An 18,333-nucleotide genomic window follows, 5' to 3' on the forward strand; every position below is an offset into this window, starting at 1 on the left:
TATCCACAAAACAACTCTTGCAAAGTCACTTACATTAGTTGATGATATGCACTGTTCAGCATTTGTTGACTGATCAGTTTTTAAAACTTCAACTTCAGGGATAGGGATATATATATATATATATCTCATTTGGTAGAGTACTTGCCTCCTATGCACAAGGCCCTGGGTTCAGTCCCCAGCACCACAAAACAAAAAACAAACAAAAAAACTTGATCTTCTTTTTTTCTTCTTCTTTTTCTTTAAGAGAGAGAGAATTTTTTAATATTTATTTTTTAGTTTTCGGTGGACACAACATCTTTATTTTATTTTTATGTGGTGCTGAGGATCGAACCCAGGGCCCCGTGCATTCCAGGAGAGCGCACTACCGGTTGAGCCACATCCCCAGCCCTTTCTTTTTTATATCTTTGTTTTTATGTGGTGCTGAGGATTGAACCCAGTGCCTCACAAATGTGAGACAAGTGCTCTTCTACTGAGCTACAAACCCAACCTAATCTTTATCTTCTTTTGGCTTCAAAGACACACTCTCCTGGTTCTTTTATCTTTCGAATTTTTTTCTGACTCTTTTGTTACATTCCCTTAATATGTAGATTACCTACCACCCCAGGTTCCTGTCCTCAGTTGATTTTCATCTTCCTATTTTCAGTCACTTTTATAGTTTCCATAAACTCGTTGAAGAACACTCCTAGAGCTATTTTCATACCAGTGACTTAAATCTGTAGTCATGAAATGGGACAAGCAGCCTGTCTAAGAGTTAGGAGATTTAGACAAACTTTCTTAATTTCTCTGAGCTTTAATTTTTGCATGTGTAGAAAGATGACATAACCTGCTCTGTGTTTATCATATCCCAGTTGGGCATTTCCTCTTCTGACCTCATGGGCAGTTTCTTCATAGTTGTCTTTGCTCGTTTTGTTTATCTCCTCAACCTCTTAGTGTTGGAGTTCCTTTGGTACTTACTTTTGGATCACTTTTTCTTTCTGTCTGCACTTAGTGATATCTACTTTTACAGCTTCAGGTACCATCTACTGAAACTCCCAAATTTGTAACTGTAGCCCAGACCTACCTTTCACTTAATGTTTAACCCATTTTCTACCATGGTCCCAGATGTGGAACACCTTAAAAACTCAAATACAGTGTATAATATATAATGTAATTACATAATAGTATAACAACAACATAATATCAATTAATATAACATGTAAGCTCTAGATTATGATTTCTAATCTGTTTTAATGCACCTGTGTCAATTTTACTAAACTATTTGCAAAATTGAAAGCCTGGGGCTTAATGGAATACTCAGTATTTCCCTTAGATGTCTAAATAACATCACAGACTCAAAATATCCAAAACTGAACTTCAGCTCTTCCCTTCCAGGTTTGCTCTTCTCACAATATCTTTATGTCGGTTAATGGCAGTTGCATCCTTTGAGTCTCTTTCTCTTACATCCTGTGTTTTATTCATCAGGAAATTCTGTTGATTCTACCTTAAAAATGTATACCAAATTCAAACTCTTTCCCTCACCTCTACTACCACCTTATCCACGTCACCATTGTGTCTTGACTGAGTTTCTAAAGTATCCTCTCAAGTGGTCTTCCTTCTACCTTTACCACCCTCTATTTTTAATATGGAAGCCAAAATGGCCCTTTTTAAACAAGTCAGGTAACAGCATTCTGTTTCTCAGAATCCCCTAATTGACTCTTCTTTTTACTCAAAAAATAAAAGCCAAAAATTCCTGACCTATAAAATCCTACATGCTATAACCCTTCTTTACCAATTGCTCTTTCCCTTCTGCACTACCCTCAAACCTTTGGCCTCCTTGCTGCTCCCTAAACATGCCAAGCATCCACTCTGGGGCTTTTCGTGAGCTATTTCATTCACTCAGCACACTTCTACGGAAAAACCATATAAATTTGTTGACACTTCTAACAAGTTTGTTTCTCTGCATATTCCAGATTAGTGTAACAAATTGAAGGGTGGACATGTACTTTGATAATAGGCTGGGGGTGTGGCTCAGTGGTAGACTCGCTTCCTCGCTGCCTTCTTTTCTTTGTTTATATATCTCCTTCTCAGGCTGGGGTTGTGTCTCAGTGGCAGAGCACTCATGTCACACCTGGGAGGCACTGGGTTCGATCCTCAGTAGCACATAAATAAACAAAATAAAGATATTGTGTCCATGAAAACTGAAAAAATATTTTTTTAAAAAAAATCTCCTTCTCATTGGTGCTCTAACCACTCTAATTATGCTGCGCAACGATTATCTCTTCTCCCTCTGAGACTCTTTATGCTTATTTCTGGTGTACTTGATGGTATCCCTTGAGTCTGTTAGGCTCTGTTCTTTTTTTTTTTTTTTTTCCTTTCTGTTTCTCAGACTGAATAATTTCAACCTATCTGCAAATTTACTGCCTTTTTCTTCTGTTAGTTTTGCTGTTGAACCCACTCTAGTGAATTTGTCAAGTTTATTGGACTTTAAGATTCAGAATTAGTTTCATCTTTTTGGTACTGGGGCTTGAACCCAGGGACACTTAACCACTGAGCCACATTCCCAGCCCTTTTTAATATTTTATTTAGAGACAGGGTCTCACTGAGTTGGTTAGGGGCTCACTAAGTTGCTGAGGCTGGCTTTGAACTTGTGATCCTCTTGCCTCAGCCTCCCCAGACACTGGTATTACAAGTGTGGTCCACAGCACCCGGCTTGATCTTTTTTTTTTTGTAATTTCTCTCTCTTTATTGGAAATTTTGTATTTGGTGTTACATTGTTCTCTCATTTTCTTTAGTTATTTACCCCTGCTTTCTTTCAGCTCTTTGAATATTTTTAGATAGTTGACTTAGATCCAATGCTTGGGCTTCTTCAGGAACAATTTCTGTTGATTCCTTTTTCTGCTATGAATGGGCAGTATTTTCTTATTTCTTCACACACCTCAGAATTTTGTGTTGAAAATTGGACATCGTGAACATTAAAATGTGACAATTCAGGAAAGATTCTCTCTTTTGTTATCGGTACTTATGCACTGCTGTTTAATGACTTTCCTAAAGTATTTTTATAAAACCTGTATTCTTTGTCATGTATGGCCACTGTAGTCCATGTTCTGTTAGCTTAGTGGTGGGCTGGTGTTTTGACAGATTCCTTAGACATCTTGATAACAAGAATCACTCACCCAGTCTTTACATATCAACCCAGAATTGGAGCAAGTCATTTGCCAGTCTGCCTTAGCCTTCCCCTGCTGCTTATGCAGAGCCTAAGGTGAAAGTTAAGCCTTTCCTGAGCATATATCTTGGCCACATATGTGGCATTCTCAATATTGCTGGTATGCCCTTGGCACCCCACACACCTCCTTTCTCAATCTCGTTTCCCAGGCTGCTGTAGCCAGTACCTTTGCCTTTAAATGTTATGGCAAATGCAGCCTCCAAGGCCAGTGTGGTCTTGGGAAAGCTGAGTAAGGTGAAGCAAAGTCAAGCCATTGTGCTGAAGGCCAAACTAACCACATTCTAGAGAATAAGGTTTGTGCTAGTCTCTCTGGCAGTAGTAACCTATCCCTGTAGTGCAGGTTGTCGTCTCCAATGCACTACCAGCCTGCTGTTGTGCAATGGTGATTTCCTTTCATCAAAGGAATTTTTATAGCTGGAATTATAGTTGATGATCATGAAGTACCCAAATGTCTTTAGGTGTAGATTTGCTCAAAACCCTGCACTTCTTTAACAATCAACTTTTGGAAGTGGACTTCTGTCATCAGAACACTTAAATATCAGGAATGAATTGAACTTTTCTGAGTAGCAAAGTATATTTGGGACCATTATTATAAAATCAAGGAAAAAGCAATAAAGTTTTTAGTATAACTGAAAGAAATTGATGACTTCTTGGTTTGATTATTAGAAATGGGGAAAATAGGGGCTGGGAAAGTGGCTCAGGCGGTAGCGCGCTTGGCTGGCATACGTGCGGCCCGGGTTCGATCCTCAGCACCACATACCAACAAAGATGTTGTGTCCGCCAAGAACTAAAAAATAAATATTAAAAAAAAAAAAAGAAATGGGGAAAATATATTAATGATGCAATAATTTTTTTAATATCATAGATTTCTCTATGTCTAGGAATGCATTGTAAGATTTATTAGAACTGGGCTGGGGATATAGCTCAGTTGGTAGAGTGCTTGCCTCGAATGCATAAAGCCCTAGGTTTAATCCCCAGCACTACACAAAAGATTTTTAAGAACCATATTTTTTTATCATGGTGGAAGTAGCAAATCTGCTTTCTTCTCATTTTGAGACCTCTCCTCCCCATTTTCACAGCACCTGAAAATAATTAATCTTTTTGGAAATGTACTGAAAGTTTGCCTAATACTATCCTAATTTTTGGTTTGCTGAAGTCCAGGAAGATGGAAGAATATTAAAAGATAATATGCTACATTTGTAAGATTTATGGCACAGTGTGGTTTGCTTTTCTCTCTCCTTGTGGTATGTTACGTTTGATGTGTAGTCAGTAAATATTACATTCATAAGTAAAACCTTATAAGTAATAATAGCTTAGGATACGAATTCATGTGGGACAAAACATATTTGGTAAAGAAAATTGTTTTATTTTTCAGTTGTTCTTTTGAAAATGATTTTATGCATGTCTTGTAATAAACACACACAAAAAAATGTCACCACCCTTTTACTTGTAATTACATTATTTATCATTATAAACTTTATAAACTAGTCAAAGAATAAAATAGAACAAGAAAAGTTCCTGAAATTCTCAACATGTAGCTCCATTGTTGAAAATACATACATCTAATAAATTTATAATTGGGTAAATATGCTTTTAAATTCAGTGTATCAAATGTATGTGAAATGATTTCTCAAGGACTGATTTCCTTCTTCTCCATCTATCCCTCCTTAAAATAAAATCCACTGTTTTTTCTGTCTTGACCATTTCTAGACATTTATTTTAGTTTTATTTATTTATTTTCAGTGTTGGGGATTGAACTCAGGACCTCATGAATAATAGGCAAGCACTCTTCCACTCTTCTAGGGCTACATCCCTAGCCCTAGACAGTTTTTTTAAAAAATATTTTTAGTTATAGATGGACATGATACCTTTATTTTATTTATTTACTTATTTAATTTGGGTGGTGGATACCAGGGATTGAACTCAAGGGGGCACTCAACCACTGAGCCACGTTCTTAACCCTATTTTGTATTTTATTTAGAACAGGGTCTCACTGAATTGCTTAGCACCTCACTTTTGCTGAGGCTAGCTTTGAACTCTTGATCCTCCTGCCTCAGCCTCCAAAGCTCTGGGATTACAGGCACACATCAGCCTGGCAACTTATTTATTTCATGTGGTGCTGAGACCAAACTCCAGTGCCTCACATGTGCTAAGCAAGTGCTCTACCACTGAGTCACAACCCCAGCCCCTAGGCATTTGTTTTTGTAAATATGTTCATGGAAACATAGAAATGAGCTCTTATTGTTGATCAGAGATTAGTCATTTAAATACTTTGTTAATAAACGCTTATCCAAGGGTATTATAATAAACCAGAGGAATATTTTGTGACATCATGAGAGTCCGGTGTTTATGTAGAAAAGCTGAGATTTAGGGAGTGTCAGAATTATCTAAAATAACTAAAAGAATGCCTAATGGACTATTTCTAAGATTTAGTGTCCTTAATCTCTGATTTTCCTTCTCTTGCTTTACCCTCTTTTCCTTTTCTCTTCCTTTCCTTGTTTCTTCTTTTTCTTTTTTTTTTTTCTCCTTGCATTTTATTTCTTGAAGAAACCAGGCCATTATTCCTGCTTAATTTCCCACAATATAGATTTCAGTGATTGCATTTCTATGTGTAGTTTAACGTATTCTCTTTCCTGTAAACTAATAATTGGATCAGGAAGCTTGATCATATTCAGTTTCCATTTTTCTCTCACCATTTTTTTGTTAGTTTATGTATTAAGGGGCAAGGCTGGCAGTACACATAGGTCTGCTTCTTTTTATTAACTGTTAATTGAAAAGCTTTATACATATATCATATGTCTGTGTGTGTATATAAGCATAAAGATGAATGTGCACAAGTTTTGCTTTCAGTGAATGTTTGCATTCCAGTCATTGCTTAGAAAGATTTCTTTGTCCTTTTAGAGCTGCCTGGTGAAACACTAAAATAAACATATAAGAATATTATGATTTTATTGTATTCTTGAAGAAAGTGAATGTCTAACCTAATCTATTAAATAATATGTCATTTCTTATCTTAAAACTTGTTTTTTCTAAGGAATGTGTCAAAAATTGGAACTGTTATTAGACTGAGAAGCTGACAGTTTCTTTAATATACACCTTTGAGTTTATTGCCTTCAAAACCTGTTTTAATCTTTATTGCATCCAGCTAGGTAAAGCTCTACATTAAGCTCTAGTATTTATGTTTCCAGGCAAAACTTTTCTAAATTTTCATGAAATTGTTGGTGTCTTTTGGAAAATAAAGTCCAAATCCAAGTTCTATTGTCTTTTGGGTAATTTTTCTTCTAAAGAAAAGAACTTGAATTTTTTGGTTGGTTTAAGAATAGTATTAGAATTGATGTGAAACAGCAATCTGTATACGGGGTAAAGTTGGGAGTTCATAACCCACTTGAGTCAAACTGTGAAAGATGATGTATTAAGAACTGTGTAATGTTTTGAACGACCAACAATAAAAAAAAAAAAAAGAATAGTATTAGGATATTTTATATAGTCTCAGTGTAAGTGTGTACGTGTGTGTTACTCCCAGCGCTTTTCTTTAATTTTTATTTTGAGACAGGGTCTCACAGTTGCCCAAGTTAGCTTCAAACTTGGCCTCCAAAATTATGTGCCACCATACCCAGTTTCAATATAATACTTTTCTTAGCAAGTGAAAATTATAAAGGAAATGAAATTCTAAGTAAACTTTTAAGTAAATTCTTTCCTGTGAGTAAATTTGCCCTGGAATAGCTTGTTCCTGCTGCAGCCAAGGGCCAAGTTGGTTTTTGTGTGCCATTACCTCCCTAAAAAGTTGAAATGTGAAAGTTGGATTTTTAAATTTAGCCATCTTTCGATTTTATATTGTTTTGAAAGACTCTTTGGCCATGAATTGCTCTATCTTTTTTGTTTTGTTTTGTTTTAAGGAGCTATAACAAAATTCCTTGTTCTGATCCAAAGCCAAATTCTGGCTGTATATTTGCATTTCATTGATTACAGCATAATGTTTTAGTCTATCACCACCAGCTCTCCTCAGCCTGCATAAAATGGAGCAGATATTCTGATGATTAAACCAGTTACCTCCCTAAAAAGTTGAAATGTGAAAGTTGGATTTCTAAATTTAACCATCTTTCTGTTTAAGGATTAGAGGTTTAGTGCTTGTTACCCTACTAATAAATGATGGTACTAGAATTGGAATATAGATCAATCTATCTTTCTCCCTCCCTCCCTCCCTCCCTCCCTCCCTCCCTCCCTCCCTCCTTCTTTCCTTCCTTCCTTCATTTTTTGTGGTTCTGGGGATTGAACCCAGGGCCTTGGGCCTGCTAGGCAAGTGCTCTCCCACTGAGCTACATCTCCAGCCACTGGAATCTAGATCTTTCTGATTTTAAGCCTGTGTTCTTTCTAAAACAAGAAACTGAAGAAAAACAAAAGGAGACAGATTATTTCAGGAATCGCTGTTTTAATTCCAATGAGAAATGATCAAGGCCTGAAACAAGACAGTGGAAACAGAACTAAGACTTAAAGGTTTCACTTGACTTGCTGGCTGATTAGGTGTGGAGAGGGAAAGAATGGAATGGTCACGGTGTGAAGAGAGGAGGTATAGGGGAAAGATGCCTTTCTTGATTCCTCTTTCTGTGTGGGATTCTGTATGTTGACTGAGGTATCTGGCATGTTTGGTTAAAGACATTCAACAAGCACTTAGAAATTCAGGATTCTGGTTAGATTATTTGGAATCTGTTGTACAAGGGCTTTAACCAGGGGTGGTTCTTAATTCCTTGTATTGTGTTAATCTTCTGACACTGGCATTTACCTAATGAGGATTATAAATTCATAATTCTACCTGAGGTTTATAGCCTCAGAAGTTACCTTTTTGATTCCTGCAAAAAACAATGTTTCTGCTGCTTTTCCTCCACTAGTGAAAACAAATTGGGGTTGCTGGGATGTCTCCTTGGAAATATCTTGATTTATCAGTATGATTTAATGTAGAAATTGCACAAAACATTCAATAAAGAAACAACAGTAAAAAGCAGTAAAAAGTGAAAGAAAGGAACTCATATGTGCAGTTTATGGTCGAATGATATGTCAGTGATTTGTGCATATTGCCTTGCACAATCCCTGCCCTGTGGAAGGTTTAGACAAATAATAACATTGGAAAGATGGCTGTTAGCTGCAAGCCAAGACATTTTTTTTTTTAAAACCAAAAGTTACAACTTTTTTTCATTGAAGCTTAATTATAGGGCTTAGGGTACACTTTAGTGGCAGAGCGCTTGTCTAGTATGTGTGAGGCACTGGGTTTGATCCCCAGTACCATAAGACAAAACAAAACAAAAAACCCACACATACACACGTAAACCCACACATACACACGTACACGCCTGAATTGTATACCAGGGATTGGGTAATGTTTTTACTTATTGAACCTGCAATTTTGTACCTAATGGTGGTAACAATGCTTAAGAGTAATAAGGTTGATTGTGTTTTCATTTTCTTTACAAGATGCTATTTGAACTAGATTTTAAAACCTCAGAGGATACATTACCTCATTTTACAGTTAGAAATTAGGCTTCCAGGGGCTGGGGTTATGGCTCAGTGGTAGAGTGCTTGCCTAGAATGTGTGAGGCACTGGGTTCAATTTTCAGCGCCACATGAAAATAAAGGACCAACAACAACTAAAAAAATATTTTTTAAAAAATTAGACTTCCAAAATTATGTTTATCCATACATTTGGGGAGGGGGCATGACTCTGATCCAAAAAGTAATTTAGAACCACTGTATCAGCTGATTGGCAGATAATCACACCTTTAAATCCTGGGGGAGTTTAAACCAGGACCCAGTACTATATTTTCAGTTATTTGCTCACCCATTTTTGTATTATTACTGCAAAATAGTCAAAAAAATCTGTCTCTAATTACAAAGAAAACCTAAATGACTTGGGTAATGTAACATAAAAATTAGCAAAGCCAAGACTAGAACTAAGTTCCTCTATTTCCTATAACTTTACTTTTTATTTCACCATACTGTTTTTCGATATTGTTGCTGTTAATTCCAGAATCACTCACATAAGGCAGCACGGTCAGACAGAGAACACTTAGAAAAGCGTGATGGACTCAACTGTGGGTGGAAGTATTCCAGCCTTCCCTTATATCATAGCGTTCATTTACTAGACCTAGCTTTTGTAAACTTGGCACTGTTGCATTTGAAATTAGAATTTGCCACACATTTTGAATTTGGGGTTAGAGGACAATGCCAGCTTAGAATTTTAGATGGGAATTGGTTTGTAGAAATAAACTGTTTTTATTCATAGCAGGATCGTCTTTAAGAAAAAGAAAACAACAACTTTTTGTTGACACTTAATACCACAACAACAAAAAATAGCTAAAGGCAAAAAAAAGTCAGAATTTCCTCATCATGAAAGCATACTTACCAATTTGATCTGTAACTAGAATAATACTGTGCTATTTAAATATTTCATGAAGCTGTGGAAACATCTACAAGTCTCTATAAATGACATTTTTGTCTGCTGGAACAAAATGTGGAGTGACCAGGAAACAGGAAAGTGGCTGTAGAGCTGGATGCTGTTTTCCGCATGGCTGTTCCCCCCCCACACCATGAAGGGCACCCAGGAACAACCAGAATGCAGAACTGTGATGGAGGATCCCTGATATGGTCTTTTTTTTTCACACATTCTCTGAACATAGAAAATAAATTTCTACTATTATTAATTAGAAGTCTATGGGAGATTTTTAATTCTGCAATTTATTTGTTAAACATTCGATTGTTTCCTGACTTAAGAAAAAAATGGTTAAAATTCTCTTGTTTGATTTATAATAATCTGTAACACGACTTCATTTTCTCCGTCTCTCTTCAGGACCCCTGAACAGTGCCCGAGTGTTGTTTCTTTGTTGTCAGAGAGTTACAACCCTCACGTACGCTATGGAGCTGCAATGGCCCTGGGGATCTGCTGTGCTGGTACAGGAAACAAGGTAAAGCTCAGAGCCAGTGAGTTCTTTCCTGGCGCCAGACTGTTTTCCCTTGCAGAAGAGTTTATGCAACAGCTGTAAAAACACAAGTATAATGTGATCTCTACGACTGAACTTGCCTCACAAAGCTCTCCGGTACTTCCTCACCTTGCTATACGGGGTTGCCCAAAGCCACTTAAGAACAAACTGTCACACAATGTGGATATATGAAACGATGACACTGAATTTCTATTTTAAATCATTTATTTCCTTTTTTTAAAAAAAAAAAAAAGGAAAGAAAAGAACTGCTTGCGTTGTTTTACATGGTTATTTTCTGTGTTTGTATAATTAGTATTATGAAAATCCACTTTCTCATCTGAAGCCAAGAAAATCAGTTTATTTGATAATGTTTCTATTTTAAGCAAACCGCTTATTTACTATTTTTATTTCTCATCTATAACCCCTACCTCTCACCTCACACCCTTGGTGCTAGAAATTGAAGCCAGGACTTTGCATTTGTTAGGCAGGCATTCTACCACTGAGCTATATCCCCAGCCCTTCTCAACACTAACCTTAGTAGGTAACCTGGTATTTGTTAATCCCTCAAGAGTAACAGAATAAAGAGTTGGGTTAGGCAAGATGTTGAATCATAAAGAAATGCACTGCTTAAATAATAGGGTTATGTTTGTTTCTTTGTTTTGCCTATATAGAATAGATTCCTAGAAGTCAGATTCTTGTTTCATGTCATCAAATTACTTTCTAGAACATTTGAATGGATGTGGATTTTACTAAGTATTTCCCCCTCAGGTCTTTAGTTGACATTTATGTCAGGCCTCATAAGTTAAATGTAAATTAGATTTTTTTCTTTCCAGATTATTCTAAACTTAATATTATATCTAGGAGCAAATGTTCTTTGAAACATGGCATCTGACATGTTAATTCAATAGAAAAATATTATTACTCATCTTAACCAAGTCTGCTTTATTTCTAGATAATGGGTGTGATCTAGGTACCAGTACATATCTGAGATATCTTGATGTTCAATTATATTTATTGATTACAAACCTGAAACATCAATTTGTTGCAAATATGCCTTTGAATTTGTATTACTCACCTCAGAGGCCTAATTATGACTTGACTTGTACATCAGAAATTTAATTATATTTTATCATGAAGAATATCAGCAACAAATGGCTGAAATCATATTCCTCTGCACAATGTAATATTTTTCAGTGAAGTGGAAAGAAAGAATACACATCTCTGGTATATGTATTATATGTTAAGAGTTCTGTTTTTTAAAATATGTAAGTCCACATGTAGAGGAGTCTAAAGTCATTTTCCAAAAAAGGATTAAATTTAGTCTTTTTTTTTTTTTTATCTTAGAATGAAGGATACTTGAAAAGTAACATCCTGAATTAAGAAATAAGTTTAATAATTTTGTAGACCCATTTGTCTGGTCCTTCCAGATTTATTCCTATTTTAGAACCTTATAGGGAACTTTGCATCACAAAGTGGTAGTTCCCACATGGAAGGGTCTTAATAGAAGTTGTATGGGGCAAACAAGTTCATGGTCAAGAACAGTGGACAAATGCTGAGACAAAGTGTGTAGTTTCTTGTGTTAAAGCCTTGTGGTATGCACATGCTTAGAGCCTTTGATACCATGTTACATTTTGAGTCTGCAAGAGGAGGTTATATATGTCATCCCACTTATTTAGCCAAAGAATCCTTTTTTCGTAAAATCAGTATACTGAAGAATATATTATTTGGGAAATACTGGTAACAGTTTGGAAAATCCCGTTACCTTTGATCTTAAGAAGTAGTATCATGAGGGCTGGGATTGTGGCTCAGAGGTAGAGCGCTCACCTTGCATGGGCAGGACCCGGGTTTGATTCTCAGCACCACATAAAAATAAAGGCAATATGTTGTGTCCATCTACACCTAAAAAAATAAATTTTTTTTTTTTTTTTTAAAAAGTAGTGTCATGAAATCCTTTCTGGTCTATTTAATTTGTTTTGCCATTCTAAGTAAAATCTTTCTTGTTTGTGTTGTTTCTTGTGTGGTTTTGTTTGTTTTGATTTAATTTTTAAAATTAGGTCATGTAAAATTATCTGTTACATAAGATTTTAGTATTTGAAGGAGGTTGAATTTATATATATATATATAAAATAAAATAAAATATGCATTTTTGGAGCCACACTGGCCTGGGTTTGATAACCGTGCGACGACTCTGGGCAAGTTTCTTAACATTTTAAACTCTTGGTTTCTTTGTTCTTAAATATTGTTTTGTGTTGGTTGTTGGTTTTTTGTTTTGAGTATTAATTGGATTATATGGTTTGGAATATATAAAATATCTAGTACTATGCCTAAAAAATAATGGGTTCTTAACAAATGTTAATGCCCTCTAAATAATTTTTCTCGTAATTTCTTTACAATTTGTTTACTTAAGACACGAACACCCAGGTTCTAAAGCTTTCTTTTCACTTATGATCAATTATGTTGAAACTTATAGACACTCAGTTCTGACTTATTTTGTTCAGGTAGTCTTAAATTATTACTACCCTGTTAGATGAAAATACTGACTTAGAGTGATTGTAATTAATCTGAAAATCTGGCTATATCAGTTTAAAGTTGTTATTTTTAATGCTTTCAGGAAGCAATTAATTTGCTAGAACCAATGACAAATGACCCTGTGAATTATGTGAGACAAGGGGCTCTCATAGCTTCCGCCCTCATCATGATCCAGCAGACTGAAATCACTTGTCCCAAGGTGAGCAAACAAAGAAATTCTCTGCAAAAGGAAAAGAGCTGATTTGGGCTTTTCTTTAGTGACTTTCCTTCCTCTAAGAACATTTTAACTTCAAATATGGTGAATACTGAAGTCACAGGAAGTAAAGAGGAAAACTTTAAATATATATTATTTTCTCTCTTTTTGGGGAGGAGGGTACCTCTCACTGTTCTTTAATTTTTTTTTTTCATTGGGATGACTCATTACTCTGACACAGAATGCAAATTTAAGTCCATGACTTTTCTGACCCATCCTTCTAGGGTAATAAAAAAATCCTAGCATCACTTTATTTGTTACATATAATCTCAGTTTAAAAATAAGTATGCCCAGGGCTGGGGATATAGCTCAGTTGGTAGAGTGCTTGCCTCGAATGGGTTCAATCCCCAGCACTACAAAACAATAATAACAATAATAAAAAGTATGCCCAACCAAATGTGGTGGTGCACACTTGTAATTCCAGGAGGATTACAAATTTGAGGCCAGCCTCAGCAACTTTACAAGAACCTGTCTCAAAATAAAAAAATAGGAAAGGCTGAGGGTGTCGGTAAGTGGTAAAAGCAACCCTGGGGTCCAATCCTCAGTTCCAAAAAAAATAAATAAAAGTATGTTCATATTCTGTGTGGACTGTCATTGCCCTTCAAGGTGATCTTGGGCAAGGTTTTCAGATGGCTACAAGATGGCTTTCTTTCCCACTTGATGCCTTCTGCTTTATAGAAACACTTGTGTATTTTGCCCTTCTTGGGGGTGGGAATGCATTAAGCTGACAGTACTAGTGCCTCTCACTCTCAGACATCAGTGCATAATGACCCCTGAAGTATTGAGTGCTCTAAGAGATCCCTCTGAAGCCCCTTTTTCTAGACTTGGTGTGGGAGAAAGATTCACCATCCAACTTCCCTAAGAAACTATCTTCAGGTGACTTCCATAACAAATTTTAAGACATCTGTTTAAAAGTTTCCATATGACAGTCTTATAAACTTAATTTTAGTGTTTGATATTTAATGTATCCTATTGCTTCAGCCGAAACTTCCCATCCTGTTTAGAAATACAAAATGCATGTAACTTATTTGCATGTACCAAAATTACCATATTTGATGCTAGCTAGAACTATGTTAACTCAAAAGAGCTTTTAACAACCTTATGTTCTGCTTGTATATGAGGTTAAAAAATTGGTAACAGAAGTAAACAGTTGCCTTTCTGTTTTCTGCCTTTCTGTTTTCAAGCAGATATAGAACAACCTCATTTTCGGCAAATTAAGTTTGGAGAGATGGAAAAGAATATCCAGAATAGATTGGTTATTCATTCTAACTTTATAGAACTTTTTAAAATAAATTTCAGATTCTAAACACTTACTGTGATTTTCACATCATATTAAGCATAGATAGGATCTGACCTCTCATCCTATTTTATAATGTACTGCTTAATATACTGTTATCTTCTAGAGCCATAAACATCTTTCCAAACACAGACCACATTTCTTTTTCTTTTTAAATATAGAGGCTATGAGTAGCTTTTATTTCTGCTTTTGATCTGCTGTTGAAATTTTGGAGGTTGTCCAACTGAGGAATGTCATTAAAGAAGCAAGTTTAAGCCATGGACCGCACCTCCTCAATCACAGAGAGATATCTTTTCACTTTGACTTCATGTGTTGCTTTCAAGTTACTTGTATTGTCAACAAATGTTTTACTATCTTCCCATCCTTGTTGTAGGATTTCCTTGATTTTTTTTGTATGTATAACCCAGATACCAACAATATCAGAATCCTTTGCAGGTAGATTGTTTAGTTTGGAAAAGCATTTCAGTCTTAAATTTCACATTTAGAAAAGTGAAAAGAGGTTTAGGTGTATCTCTCAATGGAAGAGCACTTGCCTAGCATAGATAAAGCCCAAGGTTCCATCCCCAATGCCCACACCTACACCCCAAAAAAAGAATGAAAGAAAAAAGGGAAAAGGTACAGCAATTTAAATAATTAATATTTTTAATCATTCCAAGTTATATTGCTCTCTTTAAGTAGATTGACCTTAGCTGGTGTGAATACATGGGGCACACTCCTATCTTCAGGTTGTATCAAAATCTGGGGTACTGATTAGGAGTGTAGAAATGAACTGATGTAACCATGGCCATTAATATAAACTGGGTAGGCAAATGTAAATGTGTTACACTACTGACTACAAAGACAAAACTATGTATGATAGTGTAAAACTCAACGTTGTTTCAGGAAACACTACCCCCTAGAGTAAAGTTGTCATTCAGCTAAAGTTTAAGCTCTGTTTCATTGTTTTCTGTTATTAAACAAGTGATAAAAAACTTCTTGTACTACCATTATTACCATCTTTGCTTTATCTGATAATTGCCAACAAGACAAAATTGATATTCTTGAGGGTGGTTTGGCATATTTTGTCCAGAAGGAAAAGCTGTTAACCTCTGAAGAGGGCTTAATTCTCAAGTCTCTGGAGTCCTACTTGGAGATTTGCAAAGCAGTTCATGAAATGAAGTAGAAACTGCTGAGAAGCAAAGATCAGGTGTTAACTTCACCAAAAATGATAACATCCCCTGTCTCCTGTGAAAGGAAAACAGAAGAGAAATTTCTTAGATATGTTGTGAGATTCACAATGGGAAAAAATTCCAAAGGAAATGTTTTGTAAAATCATTAGTATATGTCACATACCTAACACTTAGCTCTAACATTGTGGCCTTAGTTTCAGTAACTCCAGTAAATCTTTGCTTTACTTATATAAGTTTTCCATGACTCATACAAATGTAGACCCGGGAACATGTACACAGTCCTGGATTGTTAAAAACTCTATTTAGAAAGCTCTTAGAGGTTCACATTTAACTAGAATAGTATTTTTTTGTAGGTTCTTGGAATTAGATTCTCTCAGGAATCCAACTTTCCTCTTTATGAAGCATCTATCTTGTTTTTCTTGTTAAATGAAACCCATCTTTAGCAATTATTTGAACAGGTACATATTAAATATCATGTATAAAATCAGACTTAAAAATTAATTTAAGCTGGGTGCAGTGTCGCACGTTTGTAATCCCAGCAATTTGGGACACTGAGGCAGGAGGATCATGAGTTCAAAGCCAGCCTCAGCAATGGGGAGGCACTAAGCAACTCAGTGAGACCCTGTCTTTAAATAAAATACAAAATAAGGGCTGGGGATGTGACTCAGTAGTCAAGTGTCCCTGAGTTCAATCCCAAGTACCAAAAAAAAAAAAAAAGACAAGTAAGGCCCCAAAATGTAAATGTACATCATACTACTTCACACTACTGAAATACACACTTTAAAATGGTTAAAATCCCCAGTACCAAAAAAAAAAAAAAAATTAATGTAAGAGAGGGATCTTGTCTGAGATCACCTGGCCTATTTTTGACCTAGGGAAGCTTCTCCTGCCATTGACAAGTACCATTTTTCGAAGTAAGATTATGATTAGCCAAGCTTGGTAAGCTTCTGCAGTTGTAAAATTAATTGTGGTTTGGATAGATTTATACTTTTTAGGGACATCATGATTCATCAGAAATGACCCTGAAGAACTTATTCCTTTCTCCCTGACATCTAAGAGTAGAATTTTTTCCCAGCAGTATTTATCATATAGAGTTTAGAATATGATAAATATTTAAAATGCATGATTTTAGAGAAGGTGGATTCATATACAATCACACACCTAGATCACAGAGTAGCCTAAGATTTTAATTGCCTTTTTGGGTTTATCATATTATAAAATGGAAACTTAATATTATTTTCTCCTACAAATTATCTTTCTTTTGGAGGAGGGCATATACTGTTCTTGATGAAATTTGAGTTAGAAAACCATGATCCTCACCCTGATTGCCACTACTTAATTGTGATGGGCAGCAAGCAAGTTGTTTACCTTACCTAAAACAGAGAGAATAGACAAGGTGTTTTAAATTGTCTTTCAAATTTAAGACACTTACTCAAATAATGATTCTTTACCAAGAACTATAATAATAAAAATAAGGAAATAAAGTGAATTTTTTTTTCTTTTGTACCAGGGATTAAACCCAGAAACACTTAACCCCTGAGCCACATCCTCACTGCCCACCGTTTAAATTTTTATCTTTTAGTTTTAGATGGACACTATATTTTATTTTTTTATGTGGTGCTGAATATTGAACCCAGGGCCTCACCTATGCTAGGCGAGCACTCTACCACTGAGCCACAACCCCAGCCTCCAAACGTAGCTTTTTTAAAGAATTAATATTAACTGAATAAGTCTAGTATATGTTTACATTAACTTAAAAATACATTTTTAAATTATACTGAATGATTTCCTGTTGTGGATACAATTTTATATTCAGATTCTCTTCTGTAATGTACATACAGTGCTTTGTCCAGTGTTTCTTTTTGTAAGTTCATGAAATATTTCATAAACCTTTAGCACATAAAATTTCCATCCTATATAAGGTAATGTAAGTGTTCATCTAAAATAAGTTCAGAATCGAAGGAATTTGACCTGTTGAACCAGAGTAAAAGCATCAAACTTCAGGATTTTTAAAACAAGAAGGGAATTTTGTGATGATTTAATCATGCTGAGTTTTATAAAGTTAAGGCTTAGAGAATTGACTTTAAAATGGTCATATGCTAGGATATTTTTTTCACTATTATTATTTTTTGTAGGCTATGAATAAAAAATGAGGACTGTGTTTAAGAAACATTATTTTTTAGCAGTATTTAGATTGTAGAGACAACAGTGGAGAAGGATTAGTGGCTAGGTATGGTGGCTCATGCTTGTAATTCCAGCAACTTAGGAAGCTAAGGCAACAGGATCCCAAGCTTGGCAACTTAGTGAGATACTATCTCAAAATAAAATTTAAAAAGCTGTGGAAGTAGCTCAGTTGTAGAGCACTTGCCTAGCATACAAGAGGCTCTAGGTTCAATTCTAGAACTGGGAAGAAAAAAAAAAAATTAAAGAAGTAGGAGGACCAGTAGGATTCTGACCCCATTTGGAAGACAGACATGCTTATTGAAATTTGAAATACCTTCTACATATCACATGACATATATGTTATGTAGTCTTTACAAGAGTTCGGAAAGATAAATGCTACAATCCCCTATAGATGAAGAAACTAATACTCATAAAAGCTAGTAATTTATCTAAGAAACTTAAAAGAACAGAAATATTCATAAGCCAAGGTTGTCTGGTTCTGTTACTCTCTCACTGTATCACAGTGTGGCATCTCAAACCAAGACAGATGAAGAGGGGAAGAGATTCTGAAAGAATGTGTAATGCAGGTGAAATCATTATATTAGGAAACTCAAATTTGATATTTTATGCTTTGGGCAGATATGGGGAGCTCCATGAGTTTTTGAACGAGCTGACTTTTTCCTGGGGACCTACCATTTGAAAATCACTGTTGGGAAAACAGAGAAGTGTTAGACTTGGAGGAAGTATAAAAT

At 35.5% G+C, this 18,333-nt stretch overlaps 1 protein-coding gene across 1 annotated transcript in view; it reads left to right on the forward strand.

The window, feature by feature from the left end:
* Window positions 1-18,333, forward strand: part of Psmd1 (proteasome 26S subunit, non-ATPase 1) — a 90,212-nt gene that overhangs the window by 51,331 nt on the left and 20,548 nt on the right. Inside the window, exons 17-18 of the mRNA XM_005326442.5 lie at window positions 10,041-10,155; window positions 12,782-12,898. Coding sequence (XP_005326499.1) covers window positions 10,041-10,155; window positions 12,782-12,898 — 232 coding nt within the window. The remainder of the gene's footprint in view (window positions 1-10,040; window positions 10,156-12,781; window positions 12,899-18,333) is intronic.

This window comes from Ictidomys tridecemlineatus, chromosome 7 (assembly GCF_052094955.1).
Source record: "Ictidomys tridecemlineatus isolate mIctTri1 chromosome 7, mIctTri1.hap1, whole genome shotgun sequence".
In the NCBI taxonomy this organism is placed as follows: domain Eukaryota; kingdom Metazoa; phylum Chordata; class Mammalia; order Rodentia; family Sciuridae; genus Ictidomys; species Ictidomys tridecemlineatus.